The following is a 25,366-nucleotide window of genomic DNA, read 5'->3' on the forward strand; positions in this document are numbered from 1 at the left end:
AAACTTTAGTATCCTTTTATGAATTTCTTAATCCTAACACTAATCGATTAAATTTAATAAGCAAATTTATCTTTAGCGTTGTAGCACTTTGAGTAATCATAGAGCAATATTCACATGATCCGGGACTGGGAACTGGGAACTGGTAACCTCACTTTTTCTCTCTGGAGATTAGTTTTGGAGGATTATAAAACTTGGAACATGCTTAATAAAACTGGCTATGATAGAGGTGTTACCGTTGATTGGCAAAATATTTTTGGAACCGCATGCTGGATTCTCTTAGTATTTGGTTGAAGGTTTATTTTAGAATTGATGGGAAAGTGTAGGTGGATATTGGAAAATACCATGTTTGGTTCAGGTTTTTTCAAGAAATACCAGGCAAATAGGATAGATGGGAAAATAACTTTTGTGTTGATTTTTGGATGAAATTCACTGTTACAGAATACCACTTGAAATGTGGTATTTTGAGATGACTGGGGAAGTGAAAAAACAGGTGCAAAATTTCTCCCCAACATAGATTTTGCATATTTAAATAAATTTCTCTGGTAATATTTGAGTCAACCAAACAACTTTTTTTATATTTTCCTATCAAACTCATTTTTCAACCACTTTCCTATCAATTACATTTCCCTAGTAAAAAAAAATTTCTCCCGAAGCAAACACTACATTTGAAACGCAATGACATTGTGTTTAACAAGTAACAAGCTCTCCTCATCATTTTTTTTCCTACAATGCACCTGCCCAACAACATCTCCACAAGTGTGATTTCTCCTAGTAATATATGTTTTTTGAGATATTGTTGCATAAATTCATATATAAACTTAGGCGCAGGTACATTTATATGGGTCTTACATAAAAGTAAAACCTGTACATGTGCCTGAGCTAGATATCTATGCAAGAAAAATTATAGTTACCAGCAGTGAGAAGCACTGACATATTCCAAGTAGTAATTGGATTAAAGAGCTCTAGATGTATTTTTTTTTCTTCTGTAAAATTTACACAAACTAATTCTTGTTTATCCTGGTGAATAAGGGTGAGGATGGACTAAAATTTACTTACAGAGAAATAAGCATTAGTAGAAAAAGAACTTACCTAAAAACCTCAGCTTGTAATGACAACTTACTACTAATCCAAAATATTTGACTGAATCTTGCATCAAATATTCTAGTGGAAAATTGGAAACTATTTGATTTGTACACTAGGAGGATAGCCATATCCTAATTCACTTCTTTAGGGTGATCACTAGACAAAAATAGGCCACAACTCGGGCAATTATACCATACAAAATGAGGACAATCAGACAAATAGGCCAATCACTGACATCATAGCCATTATTCATCAGTGAACTACAACGAGTTATCAGCCACACGCCAGTGTACCTGAGAAGAATAGCAGATTAGAAGGGTTATATGGCATAATTAGTAATTTAGTAGGCAACTGAAACAGCAATTTATGTCCTAACATGAGCATGAATAACACAGATCAACAACAGATGAATACTAGGAAGGGCAAATGCATGAATAATAACAGATCAACAACGAAGTTCCATATATGATACCATCTTAATAAAAGTTCTGAGTTGCCTAGTTTTATTCACGTTCTAGTTTTATTCATGTTAAACCTCATTGAACTGTGATGCCTGGCACAAATTAATGAGAGCAAAAAAGTCTTGTGTCTTTCTATGAATTTTTCACTTCTATGAATGCTTTTATTCACGATATTGAACCTTGCTACTTTTTAATAATCAACACCTGACAAAATATAAACGGTTCAGATCCTAATCAAAAAATTCAAATTGAACACTATCAGTGTTTGCATGTCAGAGAAGTTTTGCATGTTACGTTTCTCACTAAGGGTATGCCTGATATGTGAGAAGGAAAATAGCAAGGGAACTTGATATAAAGAGTAATGAAACAGTTTTAATAATTATCAGCTGGTGTTTGGAAGAGAAAGAGAAAAAATGAATACTTGAGATTGTTTTGTTTGAACTATTGATATCACATTATCATCTCATTTCCGCAAGAAAATATTCAAGTACAAACAACTGGAAATCCACTTTCATTTCATCATCCTTATTATCTTACCAAGCATATAATGACTTTCAAACCTCATCTCCAATCCCCCAGTTTAGTACAATAATACATGCCGAGCACGCCCTAATATTAAGCCCAAAAAAAAGCACTAATGATCCTACAACTGAACTTGATTTTCCATATTTTAGAAAGCAGCGCTATACCACCATGCCAATGTCATCATCAGTTAAAAAGACTGACTGAATTGAAGAATGCAACATTATAACCAAATCTCCCATAAATTCAAAGTCTTTCGCAAAAACAATTTGATCATCAAGATCTAACCTCAATGAACTTTGGACCATCTTAAATCTTCCAGGACTTAATAGGTAACACAAGGAGATTGAAAGGCATATATAACTTATCTCATTCACAAACTACTATCAACTTAAACATCTAATACAGCACTCTATGAATGTTATCTAATAAATCAATTATTTGATTATGTTATTCTTTCATTTGTGAATTAACCTTGTTTCAATCATATTATCTTGCTAACCAAGTGTTGAAGTTTACACATTTACATAGACAAAAATGTGCATACTTGTGTATGTCTGTACATTTGTTTTCAGATGTAAAAACGCATGAATGCATTCACTCAGTAGTCAATACTCCATCAGAAGGAAGGGGAATAAGAAGTCACTAATTAAAACAGACCTTTCTGCATTTGCAATGATAAAGGCCTCCAAAGCCCAATTTGGGTAGCACAATTTTACTAGGATCTTCATAAGGGTAGTATCTCTTTTCTGGTTTGCAATGAGAGTCATAACAACAGGGAGAAGCACAGACCCCTAAAAGTGATGGGAAAACAAAACAAAAAAAAGACGTAAGTGTAGTTATTATTAGCAATTCTATGTAAGAAAGTGTGTATATATTGATATGATCCATACCAGCTGTGCTGGAGCAGGCTCAAAGTAAATTGCTAATGCATAAGCCATGCCAGTAACACAATACACAAGGCAGAGCAAAACCACATAATTACTTCCAAAGCTTGACCTTGGATTGCTAAAAAAATAGAACATGGACAGATAAACCACAGGTTTGATGATTGTATTGAAAAGATCAATTGTATCTTTGGCCAAAAAATGAGCCAGACTACTGATCCCGGATGCAGACTCCCTCCAGTACTGTAATTTATCCAGAGAAAATGATCTGAGAGCTGCAATCTTGCAAAGTAGAGCTGCAAATATGCAATATAAATGAGAGAAGACACATATAGAAAGCTTTATCGAACGAAAAATAATTTTTTTCTCCTTTCCAGGGAATTGTAAGAACAAAGTTTAGTATAATTAAAATCATTCAAACTAATTACAGGAATCTAAACTTAGATGTTCAATTAACCCAAGAAAGAAAAGAAAGGTTTATTTCTAGAAGCAGAAAAAGAGACTCCAATTCAATAGAAAGCTTTCAGACTTACAGACAGCAATGACAGTATATGTATACCCAAGGGACCCAAATGTTTCATCATTTACTTTAGTAAGAGTTCCTAAGATAGCACCAGCAACTAATAAAAGGAGATAGTCAACTGCTTGTGATTTTGCTTCCCGCAGCTGCTGCTTACCAATCCTGAACGGAATGGACCTAGTTAATACTTAATCAATGCAATCAATATAGTAAATTATTCATTGCCGTTCAAAAAAAATAAGCAACTCAATTTGTTCAAATAAGCTATGAAATTTAATTTTTAAAAAAGATCCGACTAATAAAATCTTATGTTTCATGCTTAAAACTCTAGATTACATATCTATCTCGTACATACGTATGTTAAAAATACATAGGTAGTTACTTTACTCTAACTTATTAAATTTATTTCTTGTCAGAAAACAGAGCTGGTAAGCTTTATTACAAGTAACTAGAAATCCAGCCTTGTTAGTTGATTGGCTCTAAGGGAAATTGTATCTATATTAAATCATAGGATTTCATACCGCCCAAGGTAGTATCGATATTGCCAGGATACACCAGGAGTCGTTCGGTTAGATAAGTCCTTAGTCTTTAAGAAGGTTGCCTCTATATGATCTCGTTGGCTCTGAACATTACTCTTCATGTCCTCCCAAAACTCACCAGCAAAGGATCGATCAGCAGCTTCTTCAGTACCCTTTGTTGTTGCATCATTTATATTTGAGGAAGATGATGAAGCAGCAATTTGATCAATATAATGAAGCATATCTGGTGGTACTGGGTAACTATTATGAAGCATCCATCTGACAGGAAGCTGTTGATAAGTCACACCTGAACTTGGTTTTACTAAACCTTCCAGAATGTCAATGAAATGGTCTGGAGGATTCACTCGATCAGGCACAGGGATTCCAATACCAGCAAAGTATTCTTCTACTTTTTTAACAGGACCGTGATATGCAGTAAGGCCACCTTTGGCTAGAAATATTATGTCATCAAACATTTTGAACAAGGTATAGCTGTATCACAACAAAATCAAAATAAGACATAAAGTATATGTTGGAATCTTTGAAGAACATATTTTATTCTATAGAATATGTTAATTCTAGCAGGTTGTTAGGTATATGTGCACTTGACCAGAAACAAAATTGAGAGAGAGAGAGAGAGAGAGAGAGGAAGGTACAATTACCTTGGTTGGTGAAGTACCATGCAGATGTTTACCCCCTCAAGAGCTTCGCGACGAAGTGCTTTAAGCAGTAAAGTGGAAGATGCACTGTCCAAACCAGTTGTAGGCTCATCTAAGATTAACAACGAAGGCTCCATAACCATCTCCAGCCCTACATTTACACGTTTGCGTTGCCCTCCAGATATACCTCGCTTCTCTACAGTCCCAACAAGGGAATCTCTCACTGCCTGGAGCCCCAAGGACTCAATTACTCTTTCAACAATCAGAACCTTATCTGGTTTTGGCATGTCCGCAGACAGTCTCCAGTAATAAGAAACAGCCATTTGAATGAAATTAAAAATCATAAGGGAACAAAAGCTCAAAATAATATACAAAATCAAGAGAAAAATACTTATTAGATATGAGGTACTTAGCGCACAGGTTCACTATAAAACCAGGAAGCTAAATCTGTAACTAGTGCATTTGAATGAATTCTTTTTATCCATCTTATTCTATTCGCATATATTTGATGTTTCAAAGATGTTCATTCTACAGGTTAGCACGAAAGATAAATGATGGAACCCAAATTGAAATATTATTGTATTAATTGAAAACACCGGAGAAAAGGCTCCTTAGAGTCATGCTTAATAAAAGTACATTTCTTCAAATTAGCAAAGAACTGATGCTTCTTCAGTACTTCCAGCACTTGAATTAATTGACTGACATGTGTTTGCTCATCTTTGCTGTAAATTAAAATGTCATCGAAGAAAACCAATACAAATTTTCGAAGAAAAGGCCGGAATATTTCGTTCATAAAGGACTGGAAAGTCGATGGTGCATTCCTCAGCCCAAACGGCATGACCAGGTACTCATAGTGTCCTTCATGAGTCCTGAAAGCCGTTTTTTCAATGTCCTATGTCCTCATCCTAATCTGGTGGTAACCAGATTTAAGGTCCAACTTTGAAAACACCACTGCTCCATTGAGTTCATCCAGTAACTCATCTATCACTGGCATAGGAAATTTATCTGGGATAGTGACTCGATTAAATGCCCTAAAGTCCGTGCTAAATCTCCAGCTTCCATCTTTTTTCTTCACTAACACCAAAGGGCTTGAAAAAGGGCTGGTACTCAGTCTAATCCATCCAGTGACTAGCATCTCCTTTACAAATTTTTCTATTTCCTCCTTCTGGTAACGGGGATAATGATATGGTCTTACATTAGGGATGGCAGCCCCCTCCTTCAGCAGAATACGATGGTCATAATGCCTAACTGGAGGTACACCCGTTGGTATTTTGAACGACATCTTGATATTCCCTCAGTACTTGTGTAATAGTAGGAGGGTGCTCTTCCTCCTGAACCCCAGCAGACAATAAATTCAACTCCACATAAAATCGTTCAGCCCCTATCCTCAAAGCTCTACCCAACCCCTTGAAAGTAACATTCTCCTTTGACAATGTGGGATCCCCACATAACTCGACCATTCTCCCCTTCCACCGAAAGCGTAAGATCAATTTTCTAAAATTTGCTTGAATTTCCCCAAGCCTCTCCAACCATGCAAACCCCAGAATAACATCAACTCCTCCCATGTTAAACAAGTAATTGTCTTGTTCAATAGTCATACCTGGTAATTTCAAGGGTACCTTCCTACAAACTCCTTTACTGACTGCTCGATACCCATCTCCCACCTCTACGTCATACTCCTTCGACCCTTCCGCGACCAAATTTAATTCCTCAGCCATGTGTCCGTCCAGGAAGTTGTGGGATGCACCTGTATAATCAAGATCGTCACCTTTCTGCCCTTGATTTCCCCCCATATTTTCAGAGAACGCCGTGATGTCAAACCCACGATGCTATGGACGTTAAGTTGCAGCGGCCCTTGCTCTCCATCTTTGTCCTCTCCGTTCGTCGTTTGTATCTCCTCTTCCTCGGGAATCGTCTCCCCAACACCCAACATCATCACCGACAGGTTAGGTTGCTGACAAATGTGGTCAGGTGAGTATGAGGCATTGCAACGAAAACACAAGTTCTTCCGTCTTTTTTCAGCCACCTCCTCTGGTGAGAGAAGTCTGTATTTGGTCCCTCTTCCTCCCCCAATTGCATTAGGATTTCTTGCATTAGTGTTGCTACCGTCGTTAAAGCAATAGAGTCCACTGAGTTATTTTCAACATTAGCCGTAGCGAAATTACGTCCCTGTCCTCTATTTTGGGTTATGCTACGAGAGCCCATGGTCTCGTTCCCCTTATGTTCCTCTGTTTCGTTTGGGCTCTGACCCATAATGGGCCTAACATCAGCGTTGGATGCAGCCCGATTCGGAAGGGCTGTTCGATTGTGAAACCCGTTTCCATGTCTGAAGCGTCCAACGATTAGCCCAACCTGCTCCCTTACCTTCTCCTTCTCCTCCACTCTTTGCGCCAAGGTCATCATACGATCTACGTCAGTCAAAGCATGGAGTCTCACCTCAGCTCTGATCTCTTCTTTCAGGCCATTGAGGAAAGCAACTTGCATCATTTCTTCTTCCGCGTGACGAAGCGACACTGACAGAAGCTCAAATAGCTCTCTATACTCAGCAACAGTCCCCTCTTGTCTGAGGCACATCAACGCTTCATACGGATTCCCAGATGATGAACTGTGGAACCGCTCTAAAATGCAAATCTAAACCCGTTCCAAGTAATGGCTAGATTACGGCTCTCCCACCATTGAAACCAATTGAGAGCTCTCCCTTCCAAACAAATCACTATTGTCTCTACTTGCTCCTCAACCGGAACGTGATTTATCCGAAAATAGCATTCGGCACGATACAACCATCCGTAAGGATCATCACCATTAAAATAAGGCACCGGCACCTCTATTCTCCGCTCACGTTCTACTTCTCTCACACGATTAGCCCTATTCCCCTCTTCACCATCCCTGTTGCCATTGTCGTTCAAGTTACGATTTCTGTTTCCACCTCCATTCCTCGACTCATGATCCTCCGTCCTCGTTTCATTTACTCGGTCTACAAGTTCCAACACCGTCGTGTTCAATTGACGAAGGGATTCTTCAATTCCCCCTAATCTTCCATTTGTTTGAATGCTTCCTCTTTCTAAGTCCTCCAATCTCGCTTCCATTTTCATTACTACCATATAGTGTTTCTCAGGATCAATAGAGCTTTGATACCAAATTGATGGCACCAAATTTGAATAACAGTAAACTTTGTATTAATATGGGAACTTAGCCCTTGTAGTAATATTCACAGACTCATAGATTGATGAAACAGTAACAATTCAACAACAGACTTCATGACTCAAAGCGAAATAACAACCACGTAATCTAATTCACTTGACTACAGTATAAACTCTCTGTAATCACACTAGTAATGACACTAGTAACAACGAAGATAAAGACAATTCAAGACACTCCTCTCTACAGGAACAATCCACCTTGCAGAGCTACCCAAATTCCCCTTTTCCTGATTACACAATTTTCATGCCCTCACATCATTCCCCCCTTTCCAATATAACTAACTTCCCTCACTTCCCTTGCGTCTCTCCCACTATTGATTCTCCATTCAGAGCTTGCCATGTGTCCACTTCTCTAATCACCTTTCCTTCTCTCTCTTTGCTCACTACCATTCTGTTATTTCCCATCTCATCTGCCACTTCATCATGCTCTTGTGCAGCCAGCTCATCAGCCATTTCATCTCTTGCCTCCATCTCATTATTTGCTTTCACAGCCAACTCATCAGCCACTTCATCCCCTACTCTTGCTGTTTGCTGTTCGCTTTTTCTTCCCTTTTTCCTCTTGTACACATATTTTAATGGTACAGGTACATCACCCTCCAAGCTCTGCATTATCTCTTTTTACTGCTGTGTATCTTTCCTTCTGTCTCCACTAAATGCATTCCATATCAATAGTAGGAGAAGAGGTACATTGTTAATATATATATATATATATAACAGAGCTATACTTCTAGTACCTTATCATATATCAAGTTGGCAATAATAATTACTCAAAGATAACCTTAAATAATATGACACAATATGTCAGAACAATCATGTCAACTGTTAAAAGATAAAAATAAATATGAAACTAGAAACACACCCCACATAATTGCTAAATATATAAAATAAGGTGTCCTAATTTTATTAAGCTTCAAAACAAGTACAATGAAATTTGAAGTAATAACAAACACAGTGCATGCATTTCAATCATTCAAAATATGAAAAGCACTGAGTAAGTTCCATAATGCAAATCAGTTACCTGCATCTTGCACTGAAACGAAGATTTTCCTCCACTGTCAAGTTTCCATGCACAATATCATCTTGTGGCACAAAACCAATAATTTTCTGATAACAGTGAATGGAGTCGGGTTTTCCATTGATTAGAATTGAACCTGTCATAGTGCATCCTCTTGCTTTACCCGCCAAAGCAGAAAGAAATGTAGTTTTTCCAGCTCCTGAGGGACCCATCACAGCTGAGACTCGACCAGGCATGATTTTACCGGTCACACACCTCAGTAGATGTTTTCTTTTTCCACTCAAAGTGAGAGTTAAATCTTTGAAAGCTACCTCAATCACAGGCCTTGTTCTAACATCACCTTCAGTAGCCATTGAAATCACTCCCGAGAAAGTCAAGTTCTTGTTCTTCTCTTGTTGAGCTTTCTCCTTCTCAATCTGACCGTAAGCATACCTTAAAATTTGGCTTTGCGTATGCAACTGTTTGCCTTTTGGCATCTGCTTTTTAATATTTTTATCTCCAATCTGCAGATTGAATCCTTCATTGCTATTTGGGTCATTCTCAAAGGAATTCAACATTTTAGTAAGGTTACTAGGTTCATTGTTTGGGGCTTTTGAAGCTGCAGATGACTCCTGAGATGTGCTTGAAGAACCTGGAGGCACAGGTGGCAAAAGAGTACTGCCCATAGCAGGTTTTGCTTGACTAAAAACCTTAGATTGCTCCGCTTGCTTTACTGATTTTCTGCGAGAAAAGGTGCGGGATAACTGCTCTTGCAATCCCGGCTTACCCTTCTTAGCAATATCTTTAGCTATTTTCCACCTTTCTCGAGCTTGTACAGTTTCTCTTACTTGTCTTGCTGCAGCTTCCCTAGATTTAGCCTTCCTTCTTTCTCGAGTAGCTAGAACTTGATCAGAACAGTTATAAATGATGATCAAGATAGTACTCAATGCAACCTACAAGTGTAAAGAAAATCAAATATGATAAACAGGGCATAGAGAGAAGGAATCCTTAGCTCAAATATTAGAAAGTATTCCATGCTCTTTCAGAGTATATACAAAAAGAAAAGCAAGTAAACTTTGGGACAATTTTCTGCTGATCTTTTTCTGTATTTCTTCATATTGCAGGAAAAGGCACCACAGTTGGTCAAGGAAGAGAGAGACACAGAACCTTTAATAAAGTGTAGGTAAAATAAACAACAAAAATTATCCATTGAAACCTTCAAAATAATCATTCAAGAAAACACATGGTAATAAAAACCCTGATAGAACATGAAAAGAAAACTAAAGTTAATCAAAGTTTTCCATATTGCATAACCAATGAAGCAAAATGAAATATAGAGGAAAGCAAAGTATGACCTCATCCAATACCAGATCAGATTCTACTTACAATAAGCAAAGCGCCATAAGCATGCATATTTTGGTTTGCTGTGCTTGGATTACAGGTACTCAACTTGGAGCATGCTGCGAAAATGAACAATACAAACCAAGGTTCCAATTTAATATCCCCCATTCTCAGACAAAGAAGAGCAGGTAAATGAGATAGAAAAGTTAAATCCAATTACTGATAGATAATTTTCTGGATCTAACCCAATCAATCATGTCAAATATGCTGCAATGCATTCACTCCTATGGAGAAAGCTAAAATATCAGGTCTTTATTATTTAGACTTCAAATTTGAATTCACAGTCAGTTGCACAACTGGATCTGAGTATAATTTTTTCTGCTTAAGATTTACAATCTGAAACGTATAATTTTTTCAAACAGATGTGAGGATCATACCTAAACACAAGTAAATTATACCAAATCCAGGTATAAATTAAGTTTAAGTTAACAACCATTTATGTAGATTTAAAAAGGTTCTTTATTTTTGTATTTTCTAAAAATTCCGCTGAATTTTTTTCTTGACCAATCAGTGAGAAGTGGATGAAATTTTTAATACTTACTGAGAAAGGCAAAGGAGAGCACTCAAAGTTGTTGGTTAAAAATAATAAGACAAGTCATAAATATATGAAGTAGAATTTAATAATGTCATAAACTCATGAAGCACAATTTAAGGACAAAATGATCATACAACTTAACCAAATAAATTATACTTACAATATATACCCCCAAAAGAAAAAGAAAGAAATTAGACTTACGATTTTGGTGAGTAGAGCCCATCCTGCAGTAGTATCTGAAATTGGAAAAAATAATGAGTATGGATGCTAGCAGTCAGTACCAAGTTGGTAGCAATGGACAGAACAAAGAGGTATGGGAAAAATCAATACCCACTATCACAAGAGACTTTACGTGTTGTAGTTGGGCAGTATGATCCCGGAGAACAGAAGATATCACTATTGTTTACCATGCCAGACCAAATATCAGCACTGCCACAAGTATGATTTGTTTCTCCCTGAGGTATCTGATAACTATATCTGCAAATTCTATTTTAGTGAGGAAGCTTAGACAACAAAGGAAAAAAATTAGCGTCAAGAGAAAAACTTACGGGTCACAAATTCCAGTCTCATTGTTCAGTTTTGCAAGTGGACAATAAGAGCCTAGTGGGCAAGCTTCATTGAGAGGAAAATCAGAAAAGTTAAAAACATTATACTTGAGCAGCTAATTTTCATCCACAATAGATAATTTCAGAGATTTTAAATGAAACCAAAGTTGTTTTCTGAAGAATATGGAAGTTAGCACGATGACTATCAAAAGCGAAACTGAAGAAAATAATATGCATGTCTTGTATGTACTATAGACAAAAAAATCTTGGCCCCCAGTGTAAAAGAGAAAATATTTATGCATCAAATCACACTTAGGGGTGCTGTTTTTTGAAAATTTTCACAACAATATATTTCAACATCAATACTAAATATAATTCAGGTGTCATACACAAACCATGAAGACATACAATAGCTTTATTACAGGGCTCACAGTTTTTGCACAATACTATCATAAAACATACTCTTGTGATGAAATATGCCCCACAGATTTTGCACAAACTTAACATTTAATATGTTTCGAATAGACACTAACTTGCATACATCATTATTCATAAACCCTGTCATTCAGGAAAAAATTTCTTTTCCACCAACTTGGTATATATATGGACTTAGTTGTTTCTTGTATGCTTAGGTGTGTACTGGTTGGATTAACCCCAAGCCCAGGTAAATGAAAAATTGCTTCTGATTTGGGTCTTTGCTGCATCTCACCTAGCACTAGAGTACTTCTATCTACAGTTTCCTTTGTGAACATCAGGTCATCTCCTCCAACCAAGTAATTTAAACAAGCTTGGAACCATCTCCATAATTGATGCTAGTTTAAACTTCAAAATCCCAAAAACTTCAACAAATGTAGCTTGTAATCCATTTTCCTTTGATCTCAAATGTTGCTTTGTTTTTTTCACGGACTTTTTTTTGAGATATAATGATTTTTTTGTTAATACATATTCTTCTCTTTACAGCTTTGATTAACCCTACATTTCTAGGCATCAGCGTTACAAACACCTAGCTTAAGTTATTAGGCATACATTAACCCTAATATGTTTATCATGATACAATGCAACTGTCTGGGGTAAACATATCTCACATATGAGATATAATGAAGCATCTATCTCAATTTCCTAATATATAAATATATTAATCGTTGAAGATTGAAGAGGAAAGATATCAATTTAACAGAAGGTATAATTTTAAGAGGCATCACATACTTACGTATCATGCATGTCAATCCCTGAGGGCAAAAAAAGCCCTCACAACAAGGTTGACAGTTATCAGTTCTATAAGGAATTTCCTTTATGTCCTTTTTGAGGTCAATACTCTTGCCCGCACTACAACCCCAACCAGGTTCACAACCAGAAACCCATGAGGTCAAATTGCAATTCTTGTTAGGTTTTACGTAATTGGAAGATGATGCCCCCTGTTCCAAGAAACCGTGGAAGTAGTACCTTATTTCAGTTGCAGTACATATTCGATCTCTGAAATCTCCTGTCAATCAAATCACATTATATTTAGGACCTAGCATAAAATGAATGACAGAAATTTGCTTCAACCAAAAAAAAAAATGCACAAGAAAAGAATAAACCAAGATTAAGTATGTGCCATACAGTTCCTTAGCCTACAAATTCCAATGCCTCAAATATACAATAGTATGTCTTTGGCACTGGACAGACGGTGGATTACAATAACCATCAAGAAATTTTGCTGAAGTTGGGCATGTCAGCGGCACAATCCCATGCAACACACAATTATGAGAATTGAACTTCCTTGTATCCTAAAGATAACACTAAAAAGTAACCAATATGCTAACCTCTAAACACACAACGAAAAATTCTACACAGTTTATAAATCATAATTCCTATGTCCAAACTTCTATTCTTACTTTTTTGTCATCTTCCAAGGACAGAAAACAACCTACAATTACACTGTCCAAACTTCAGTAGTCTAAACTTTGGGTAAACTTCGGTAGTCAAAACTTCAGTATTAAAGCTTCTATGACCAATTGACCATGAATGCGTTCCTTGTTGCCTTTATTATTCTAAATAAAAGTTGAATCTCAGCACAAGGTAAAATGAGCCTGTGCATTTTTTTATGCGTCACCTAACACCTTAGGTTTTTGGAAGTATTGGACTTTGACTAATACTAAAATGTCAATATAAGAACACATACCTTTTTTCTTAACACAAGAATCCACGAAATCCAACTTTTCCTCAAAGTCAAATGCTTCCACCCAATCTTTTTTCCTGAAAAATAGGAAACAGTATAGTCAACAAGGAAACATGGACACTTCAAAATGGTTGTTGTGCTGTGGTTGTCAGAGTAGTGTCGGGGATACTCCGAACATGCATGCTACAATTTTATCACTTTTTTTTTAACTGTTTCCGTAATATAGTTGAGATATATAGTGTCTAACTTGTGAAACATTAATGTGGGCACAGGTAAATCGTGTTATGATTAATGCTTATATCATCGTTCAGGTTTTATGTTTTATTAATGTTAATCAATCTTGTATTAATTTTATCCTAGGTGGTTAATAAACTAGGAGAAAAGTGAGTAAAGTAAATAACTATAGGAGAAGGCAATAATAGAAAATGACTCTCACACATCCTTGATGCAGAAGCCTAAACTTGTTTTGATGTCCCTGTTTAAAAGGGTAGCAAGATTTTGAAGCTCCTTATAGATTTCTTCAGTGTAAAAAGAAGGGGCAAAAGTGCTATCCGCGCATTGAATCCGTGGTGGCAGACTCAAAAACGCGAAAGAGAATAAGAACAGAACGAGAGCGACCGAGGTGGAAGCATTGTTCCTCATTTCCATAATTTGGAGGTCGCCAAATCAAGCAACCTTTGAAGAAGAAGAAGGAGAAGAAGAAGCCATAGGTTAGTGAAGCTAAGGTGGAAGAAAAAAGATGCAGCGGGGAAGAGGAGGGAGGGTTGAGGGTGATGAAAGGTTTGTTCATTGGTGGAGTTTGTGGGAGTGTCCTGATTTTGGGATGAAGAAATGGCCGAGAGAAATGGGTGGCTAGATTCAAGGATGTGCATTGTTTCTACTCTCTCTCTCTCTCTCTCTGTTTGATAAAACACTTGCCCTGCGTTTTTAAGAATAGGGGTGCTTCAAGGGAACCATATTTTCTTTTGCTTATAATTTTCATTTTACAACTATTTAATTAACAGATTTTTTATTTTTATTTTTCTGGGCGCACTTTTAAAGTGGTGATTAATGCCTGGGGATTTTTTTTAGCTTTTCTTTCTTTAAAAGTAGAAATTAGCAATCTTTAAAGATTCGGTCCGACATTGACTCGGCCGAAGTCAAGGGTCATGGATTCAATTGGAGGGTCACAGGATCATTCTGTTGATCCGATTTTATACATTAAAAAAATATAAATATATATCATATATGAAAAACTCAAAAAAATAAAAATAAAAGCACCAATCATTAAAGATTCAAAATATGCTTAACATAATTCAACCAATTACATCCACAAGTCAATATTCACAAACTAATTAAAGTATCAAAGTATAAAACACATATTCCAATGGGGTTAATGAAAAGTTATATCATCAAACTCAAGTTCTTCTTGTTCTTCTCATGCACCTACAACAGTATGTGAAAGGAGATCCCTTACTCAATAGAGAATAATGGAGAAAAGGAGGCGACACGATAAATTAACGATGAGAAGAGAAGAACCAGCACAGTAGAGGAGATCACCGGATCAGGGAGACTGGGTTTGGGAGAGAAGATCGGAAGAGAAGAAGAAGAACGATTCAGATTTCAAGTCTAGTTCTAAATCTAGGCAGTAACATGTTTTGTTTTGTTTTTTATTTATTTTTACACATCAAACGACATCATTTCATGTATAATTTTTTTTTTCAAATAAAAATTGCAGTGATCCCTCTGACCCGGGAGTCACAGGTTCAACCAGGGGGTTAGAAGAGTCAACATGCATATAGGGTCTAACTACTAACACAAACCCTCAGAGAGAGAGGGTCAGTGACCTGGGAGGTCGACCCCGGGGTGGGGCGGGATTTTAAAACACTAGAAATTAGGCTAAACATATTTTTATAAAAGTTCTTATAATAAAAAAATTATAATAGAAAAATAAAATTCAAAAGCCAAAAATTATTAGGAGAAATTAATTTTTAAAATAAAAATATTATAAAATCATCAAACAATTTTTTAATTTTAAAAAAAATTAGGTTTAACTTGAAAGTATTTTTTAACTTAAAATAAATATCAAATAAGATCTTAAAATCTTTTCATGGGATAACGAAGAGAAAGTGTACATAAAAAAAGTGTTTTATTATAAAATGTTGAATTCCCTGAAGCTTTTTCATGTGATATAACGGTACCAAATGCATAGGACCTAAAGATTGGAGGACAAACTTTCACACAAGCTATTTGTGTTAAATGGTGAGCTCTGCTAGGGCTTCGGGGGAAACTAGTGTCTTAGGGGATATGGCTGGAAAATCTCAGTCGATAGAAGAGAATGACCTGTTGAAAAGAAGCATAGAGAAACCGAAAGATAAGGAAAGGGAAGAGGAAACTGTGGTGCAGATGGTTGAAATGGAAAGGACCAAAGGAAAAAAAATAGTGAATGCTGAATTACTTGAGGAACAAAAGACTAGGGAGAACCCCCCCTAAAAGGAGGGTGGTATCCTATAAAGATACACTCCTTCAGTTTAATGGTACTAGGGGGAGGAAGAGTAAGAGGAGCACTGGATAGAGCAACAGTTGCGTGAAGAGGATGAAGAAGACCTACAAGAGGAAGATGTGAATGATGCCGAAGAAGACCCTTTATGTCCCTCTTTCAAATATCTGAAAGAGATCCATAAAGAAGCATGCAAAAAGTGGAAGAATGCACTCATAGTGAAGCTGCTAGGAAATAGACTAAATGTAAAATATCTTCTAGGAAGATTGCTGAAAATGTGGAGCATCTCAGGAGCTTATGAGTTCATAGACCTGAAAAATGACTATTTTCTTTTCAAGTTTATGGACGAAAAAGAACATGCTCATGTCCTCCAAGATGGACCGTGGGTCATCGCAGGACATTATGTTACAGTTCAAAGATGGAGACCATTGTTCACCCCTATGATAAAACTCTGAAGAAGCTAGCCATCTGGATAAGGATACCGGGTTTGCCGCTAGAGTTCTATACTTCTCATCTGCTATGAAGCATTGGCAACATTTTTGGTAGGACTCTTAGAATCGATAAAAATTCAATCCGGAAGAAAGAGTCTAGCCTGGAGGAGTTTACAGAACGTGCAAGGTTTGCACGAATATATGTAGAAGTTGATCTTTCCAAAAAATTTCTTTCCAAGTTTAAAATAGGAAGCAGGACCTTGCATGTAGCCTATAAAGGCATGAACCTAATATGCTTTGGATGTGGTGGATATAGACACAGGAAGGACCGTTGTCCAAAAGTGCAAGGTGAAGGCGCAATGGAAGGGAGCAAGGCTTGTGATTCGAAGGTCCAAAACTCAAACAAAGGGAAAGGGAGTAGAGGTCTGGAAGAGGAACTATTTGGAGAGTAGATGATTATTCAACGTCCAGCAAGAGGAAAGAAACCTAAACCACCCCAGATGAACAACGAAGATCCAGGAAAGAAGAAGACGGTTGGTAGTGACGATCCTGGGAAAATGAAGTATGTAGGATTTGTCAGAGGTGACAAGAGAAAACAAAAGGATGGAAGCTTCCCCGCCAATTTTCATGTAGCCGAAGCAGTAAGCTCGAGATTTGAAGCTATAAGAGAAATGTGTGAAGTCGCAACCCAACTCAATCAAACCTCGGAGATAGCTATGAAAGGAGCAAGTGTAAAGGCTAGAAGTCTTGAGACAGAGAGTGATGGTGCAGATGTAAAGGTCATGAGTCCTGAGACAGCTTCTGATAGAGCAAGTACTAGTAACATGACTATTGAGAAAGCAACTGAGGATGCTTGTGTAAAGCTTAAACCCCTTTTGGTGAATCTCCCCATGCTGAGATTAGGAAAAGAAATAACCACCTAGGATCTGAGATAAAGAAAAAATAAAGTTTGAAAGGACCAAAGCCCATTAAACAGGGGCCCATAAAGCTAAAGCCTGAAAGGGTTATTAGTAAACCAGCCCAAAGACCCACCTTGAATCCTAAAAAGCCTTTGTCTATTGCTAAAATATCCAAACATAACGGTAAACTAGAAAACAAAGCAAGTAACATCGCAGACGCCATAGGGGAGTTGCAAGGTGTCGAGACTCAAGGAGAAGGCAAGGACAATGTTAATCCTAAGGCTCAGCCTCCTGACGCTCTGGAACTAATGAGAAGATTCTCGCCATCTCCAGAAGGAAAAGAGTTTGATGCTAATCTGGTTACAGTGAGTGGTATGAAGGTCTTCTCAGAGATCAAACAATGACTCAGGTTTATAAGTGGATTATTTCACTAATGTTTATTAGTTATTAAATGATTATCTGCAGCTGGAATGTGAGGGGAGAAAGTAAGAAAGGTCTGGCCCCGCTTATTCAAGACATCACCAATAAGTTCAGAATCAAAGTTCTTTGTCTCATGGAGACTCGGGTTAGTAGGGAAAAAGCCAAACGGTGCATTGCAAAGTTGGGTTTTAACAACCATTATATTCAAAAAGTTGTGGGATTTTCTGAATGACTATGGCTCCTGTGGAATAATGAAGATGTTAATGTCAATGTTATCTCTGTGCACCATCAATTTATTCACATTTCTTTAGCTTCGAAAGAGTCAAGGAAGGAAGGACTTATCTCTTTTATCTATATGAGTCCTAGATGTATTGAAAGAAGACCTTTATGGGAAAGCCTCCAAAATCTAAACATTAATGCTAATGATGCTTGGATTACAATGGGTGACTTCAATTCCTATCTATGGGAAAAGGAGAAAACTGGAGGTGCAGAGCCAAATTGGAACTCAATGAGGGAGTTCCAAGCTTGTCTTGATGAGTGTAGTCTTTTTGATATTGGGTTTAAAGGTCCAGAATTTACTTGGAAGAGGGGTAGGCTTTTTGAGAGGTTTGACAAGGCTTGTAGCAAAGACAATTGGAATCTGCGCTTCCCAAACTGATTCCTTAATCATCTCCTTTTCTATAGCTCTGATCATAGACCTATCATTCTCCTTACTGGATCCCCTCCTTCTGGGAACTAATAGCACTCGTCCTTTCTGTTTCATGGCTTCTTGGTTGACTTGTGACTCTTTCCAGAATGTTATAAGTAACTGTTGGGGTGGGGAAGCTAACTGGAGACCAGCTTGTGAGAAGTTCCAAGCGGAGGCTCTGATTTGGCATAATGACACGTACAAAGAAGTTAACAAAAAGAAATTTAGCATCCATGCTAGACTCAAAGAGGTCGATGACAAATTAAGCAGATTCTATTATATTGATTTAGAAGATCTCCAAAAAAGCCTGTGGTTGATGTTTGGATGTAGAAATTCAAAATTCTTCCACTCCACAACAGTAGCTAGAAGAAGAGTGAACATAATTGACTCTCTGAAAAATGAAAATGATGAATGGTTGGGAGAACCAAGCCTATTAAGCAACATGATATCAAGCTACTTTGAGAAGTTATACTGTAAATAGGCTTTTAGCAAACCTAGCTTTCCTGTGAAAGGAGCTTTTCCCTTACTTCGAAATCAGAGTTTAAGGATGCTAAATGTTATGCCTTCGGTGGAGAAGATTAAGTATGTGGTATTCCACTTTGGATCCTTTAAGGAACCAAGATCTGATGGTCTTAATGCTCTTTTTTTCCAAACTCAGTGGAATAAGGTTGGTAAAGCCGTTTGTGAGGTAGTTAAGGAAGTCTTTTTGAACCCTACTGGTGTGGCCTCGATTAATCAGACTCTCTTATATCTGATTCCCAAAGTGGACTGCCCTGAATCTGTGAGACAACTTCGACCCATAAGCCTATGCAATGTGATACACAAAACCATTACCAAGTTGATCTCTAACAGATTAAGGAACCACATGAATCACTTGATTGGGCCTAATCAATGTAGCTCTGTGAGAGGAAGACATAGCTCTGATAATATCATTATTGCCCAAGAAATTTTCCATTCCATGAGATCCAAGAAAGGTAAAAAGTAAATTTTGTTCACATTTTCAGATAGGGTAATGGAGTTGCAGACTGGCTTGCTGGTTACTCTCACTCCTTATGATGGGAAACTGTTTTGATGGAGAATCCTCCCCCAAGAATGTAATGGGGTCTAGGAGAATGACTTTTGGGGTGTTGCTTGGCCCCGTTTAGTTAGAGAACTGCAATTTGTTTTATTTCCTTTTTATACAGAAAAAAGAAAGGTAAAAAGGGATGGATGGCCATCAAAGTGGATTTGGAAAAAGTATATGATAAACTTGGATGGGATTTCATCAAAGATACTCTTCAGGACATCAAGTTCCCTGAATCTTTTATTAACTTAATCATGAGTTGTGTATCAACCATTTTTATGAATGTTTTGTAGAATGGAGCCACTATTAGAGAATTCAAAACCTTCAGATGAGTGAGGCAAGGTGTCCCTATCTCACCTTATCTTTTTGTCCTGTGTATCGAACGTCAGGCTTATCTGATTAGCCTGACAATTGACTAAAAAGAGTGGGAACCAGTGAGATTAAGGAAGAATGGCCCTCCAATATCACATATCTTCTTTGTGGATGACTTACTTCTGTTTGGTGAAGCATCAACAAAGCAAGCTCAAATCATGAAACAAATCTTGAATTGTTTCTGTGACTCCTCTGGTCAAAGTGTCAGTACTGAAAAGACTCGAGTCTTATTTTCGAGGAATGTCAATCACAACCATGCCATGGAATTAAGTAACAAGCTAGGGTTTGGTTTAACGGGAGACTTGGTAAAATACCTTGGTGTTAATCTTCATCACAAGAGGGTTACCAAAGGTAGCTTCAGTCATATTATGGAGAGGGTGAACAGGAAAATGGGAGCTTGGAAGAGAAGGTCACTGTCCTTCGCAGGTAGGAATGTGCTTGCTCAATCAGTGTTGTCAGCTCTTCCTATGTATGCTGTGATAACCCAAGAATAATAATAATAATATTGTGTATGTAACGCCTGGCAACTTGCAAGGATTAACGACTGTCCCCACACACTAACACGAGACTTTTCAGCGTGTTTTGTCCTCACTCGCACACTTCCCGGGAAAACTTCCCAGGAGGTCACCCATCCCAGAATTGCCCCAAGTCAAGCACGCTTAACTATGGAGTTCTTCCATTCCGGGCTACCGAAAAATAGATCCATCTTGTTAGTATAGGTAGTACCAATTAATTATTATAAGCCATTCCCAACTGTACCATCCCATACCAGCACAGTCTCTGGAATCCCTCTCTTTCGGGTGTTGATTCGATTCATTCATGTACCCCCGTCCCTAGAAGCCTGCCAGGAGCCACTCCTTGTCCATGCCCTTTCGCACCGGCGATCACTCCCCACCCTCGTCAACGCCCGGGATGTTACAGAGTACCCTTATGTGTATAATTATATCATGTCAGACATGTTGGGTTTAGCATAAAGTGGTGTTATAAACATTGATATATTTGGTTGACATTGAATGTTAGTGGTTATCATTTAATTGGTAATATGAACAATTATTTTCATTTAAATATGATAATTACAATATATTAAGGATAATTAACGTAATTATGATGACCATTGATATTACTTGCAGTTTCAATAATTGAAATAAGTATGATGACTTTTGACATTACCATAATTAAAATCTCAGTTACAAAACTTCAGCTATAAATAGGAGCTTAACCTAACCAAACCAAATCACTTTCAATCCTCAACATTTCTCCATCTTCTCCTCTTCTTCTCTTTCTTCTTATTTCAAATTTTTATTTTGTTATTGTTTTTCTGGCTACCGACTGTGCTTCTTTTCTCTAATCGCTTTTCCTCCTAGAAGTCATCAAACACAGAGACCAGGTAATCCTAATCCCTAAGTATCCTATTCCCTAGATGCTTTTAGGTTAGTTTTATATGAAATTTGTTGAGTATAATCCTAATGCTTTAGAAATAATAGATTAACTTTTATAAGAAATTTTGTCTAATGTAATCCTGATCCTCAGGGCATCTTAAATTAGTTTTAGATGAGATTTGGTATACACAATCCTCTAGGTGATCGTAGGATAATTTTATATTAAATTTTTTAAATGTAATCTTAATCCTGGGGGAAATTTAGGATGTTTTCATATATTATATGTAACTCTTAGGGTATTTAAATTAAATTATTTTAACCTCTAGAAATTAATTTGATTAATTATTGGCTTTTGGCTTTTGGCTTTACTCTAATAGATATGAATATTTGGATTATGATTTGGAAAATTATGATATGATGATTGGATTTGAATTTTACTCTGGTAGATGTTGAATATGAAAATCATGATATTCTTGGATAATGGATTTGAAAATTATGATGGATTTGGAAGTTATGATAATCTTGAAAATTTGAATTTGAAAATTATACTCTTGATTAAATTGATGTGGAAATTATGAAAAATATTTGAGGAAATTTTCCAATTATAAGGATTGTGACAAGATTGAATTTTATTGATTGTGAGTGATTGTAATAAATAATAGTGGGAAGATAGCTTTTGGGATGGTACCTCCTGAAAGTGATGAACACAACCTTTGGGCTTTATGCCTTCGGTATTACGTGATGTGACAATGATATTTTTCGTTCTCCCAAAAGTGGTATCTGACAACAGAGTTTCTTGGTGTACTAGTAGCAACTTTGAGAAGAGGTGTGCACACTATGATTTGATATTTTGATATGGCCAATTTTGATTATACGTGGCTGGCAACAGGATTTCTCGGGTCACGGGGTAGACTGACAACAGGGTTTTCCGGGTCTACCATGGTTCTCTTCTCACTAAATGAACTAAATGCACTAAATGGATTAAATAAAGATTAATATAATAAATAACAAGTTGATACTTGATTTGAATTTTTGAGTTATATTACTTGATTTGATTATTATAAGTTATATATATGGGTTTTGCATCTATCATTTAACATGACCACAACAATTTTCCTACACACACAACATTTTGTGGGATCCACAATTTTTGAAACCAAAAAAAAAAAAAAAACTCTGGCACGCAAAACGAATCTCTATAACATAACACAATCATTTTTCCTACAACATAACTCTTATAAAACCCTATATATATATATATGTTTGTATATTGGATTGGGATTACTAGCTTTGCTGACTGTTTGTGTTTGTTTGGCTGCAATGATCCTTCGGGGGGAGCAGATTTTCAGTGAAACGGGTTGCAAAGAATGCGGCTAGCTGTGAGCAGTGAGGATAACGACTCAGATATTTCTAGCTAGTTCATAAGTTTAGAAATTTTATGAGATTTAATAAATGCATAAGACATATTTCCTTTAGTTAAACTTTAGACTTTGGTTTTATTTAATATAATAAATTTAGTCTTACACTTGTCCATAGTACAAGTGCGGCGATAACATTTCCCAAATTTGGTTAATTTAAATTTCATAGTTATTTATGATTTTAGAAATTTTATATTATTATAAATTGTTAAAAATTTGGGGGTGTTACAATGCTATGCAAACTAATCTTCTTCCTCTTGGAACCTGTGATGCAATTGAGAAGATTACTCGTGGCTTTCTATGGAATTCGTGCAGCAATGGAAACAACCCTCATAATGTCACTTGGAATAAGGTCTGCTCTGCGAAAGAGATAGGAGGTTTGGGGCTTAAATCTACGAGAGAAACAAACAAAGCTTCCCTAATGAAAATAGGATTTGGAATTCTTAGGAAGAAGGATGCTCTTTGGGTTAAAGTGTTGAAAAACAAATACCAGATTAGTAATGATCCAATCCCTGATTTGAAATTTTCAACTATTGGATTTAACCTTTGGAGAGGAGTAGTGAAAGTGTGGCTAGACAGTATTCCAGAATTCTGGTTGGTAATGGTGAAAACATAAAATTCTGGCTAGACAATTGGCTGCCTAATCTAGGACACATCAAGGATGTGGCAAATAAAGAGATACCTGAACACTCTATCCAGGGGAAAGTTTCTTACTATGTTACATCAGAAGGATCTTGGGACTGGCAGAAAATCTCAAACTTTGTTTCCCTTGAAGTCAAGAATGTCAATGCTAGCATGATACCTGCAAATTCTGAAAATGTTGAAGACATGATTTATTGGACAGAGACCAGTGCTTGTTGCTTCTCTGTAAAATCTGCTTACAAAGCTTTAAAGAGCAATGATGGAGACCAGTCGAGAGTGAATTGGAAAGCCATCTGGAAGTGGGACGGACCTAGTAGAATCAAAACTTTCCTTTGGCTTTTGCATATGTTAATATGATGACAAACCAACAACGGTTCAACAGACATTTTGCTGCTATGAATATATGCCCTCGTTGCCAAACTCATTCGGAAAGCTCTCTCCATGCTATTTGTGGTCTCAAGGTGTGTGGAAAGCTCTGACTTATCCTACTAAGTGGCTCTCTTTTTGTTCGAATCCCTTAAAAGATTGGATAAATGAGAATCTGCAAATTGAGGTTGATGGCACAAATAATAGAAGTTGACCTCTCCTCTTTGGCGTGACTTGTTGGTGCTTATGGAGGGAAATGAACGAATTCATTTTTAATGGGGTGAAACCGGATATTCAGAGAAGTATCAGACTCATTCTTGGTCACTATGTGAACTTTATTGTTGCGAAATGTTTATTGTTGAAAGAAGGTCTTCAGCAAAATACAACCCAAAACCAAGTGATCAAATGGAATCCTCCTTTGGCTGGCTGGATGAAAATAAATGTTGATGGAGCTAGTTCGAATGGAAGCTTAAAATTCGGTTGTGGTGGAGTGATAAGGAATTGTAATGGAGATTGGGTAGTAGGATTTGCAAAAAATCTAGGGCAGGGAAATTCATTCAGAGCGGAATTATAGAGTATCCTTGTGGGTCTTACTGTTGCCTGGGATCAAGGTTTTCGAAGCATCATTATTGAAGGGGACTCTACCCAGATTTTGAAGTTTATAAAGCAAGATGACCAACATAATCATCCTCTAGATCACATTGGAAACACTATGCGTGATCTTCTTGAGAGGAACTGGTCAGTGCGGTTAAGCATACTCTTAAGAAAGGAAATGTTGTGGCTGATTGGATGGCACAAAACTTTATTTGTTGAAAGGAATGTTTAGTTGTTTTTGACCCCTCCTTTGGGGTGCAATAATTTACTTTGTAAGGATAATATGGGTGTTGGGACTCTTAGAGTAGCTTGTTCTGTTGTTGTTGTGTTCCAAAAAAAAAGAAAGATTGGAGGACAAAATTGTAAACTTATATTGGAAGTACAAAAGCATACCTTTACTTTTTTTAGAAATGATTTAGGTACTAAACTACTACAAAAAAAGCTCTATTTATATTGGAGGACAAAATTGTAAACTTAGATGAAGAAAAAAAAAGTCAAGATTTATAGTTTTATTTGCATATTTTTTTATCTAAAGATTCTTCATTTATCTACTTTTTTTTGGTAATTCATTTATCTATTTTTATATACGTAGTTATGCTTCAAATTCTTTGAGAATAAGGTGAAGATGGTGTTAATAAAAAGTAACATAAGTAATATAATCTCTCAATTCACTCTTAAAAATGAAGCAGATCATTCTTAACTCATTTTATTAAATTTAAAAATTTTAAATTATTAATACATAAATTTTTTTATAATTTTAAATATTTTTTAATCTATACTTTTCATACTAGAGGAAGGTTATATTACAACATCTTTTTACTTATAATCTTTTACAATCAAATATTAGCAGTTGATTTCTGTTAATCTGATAGTTATAATTTATTAAAAACTAATAATTAATTAATAAGTGTGACTCAATAAATTATAACCATTATATTGATAAAAATAAACAGTTAAAATTGGATAATAAGAGGTGGTAAGTAAAATTTTTTTGTAAATACAACCTCCATCTTTATACTATAACTAAATTACTTCAATATTTGTTCATTTTTTTAAAAAGTTTTACTTGAATTCAAAAACATTCGTATAATACATAAAATATTTATTAACAAGAATGAAAATCGAAAGA

The 25,366-nt window shown here is 36.4% G+C and overlaps 1 protein-coding gene across 1 annotated transcript; it reads right to left on the minus strand.

Moving 5' to 3' along the window:
* Nucleotides 1–1,023: 1,023 nt before the first annotated feature.
* LOC133311684 (putative white-brown complex homolog protein 30) lies at nt 1,024–14,128 on the minus strand. The gene is made up of 14 exons (XM_061512758.1): nt 13,923–14,128; nt 13,490–13,563; nt 12,536–12,808; nt 11,329–11,392; nt 11,111–11,257; nt 10,982–11,016; nt 10,231–10,304; nt 8,869–9,797; nt 4,654–4,950; nt 3,995–4,483; nt 3,487–3,635; nt 2,960–3,249; nt 2,727–2,860; nt 1,024–1,376 (listed from the first exon to the last, which is right to left on the minus strand). The coding sequence occupies exons 1-14, from the start codon at nt 14,126–14,128 to the stop codon at nt 1,220–1,222; spliced, it is 3,318 nt and encodes a 1,105-aa protein (XP_061368742.1). The 3' UTR covers nt 1,024–1,219.
* Nucleotides 14,129–25,366: the final 11,238 nt, after the last annotated feature.

The sequence above is a fragment of the Gastrolobium bilobum genome, unplaced genomic scaffold (genome assembly GCF_033153095.1).
Source record: "Gastrolobium bilobum isolate Gb01-03AN ecotype WA unplaced genomic scaffold, APGP_CSIRO_Gbil_v1 utg16366, whole genome shotgun sequence".
NCBI lineage: Eukaryota > Viridiplantae > Streptophyta > Magnoliopsida > Fabales > Fabaceae > Gastrolobium > Gastrolobium bilobum.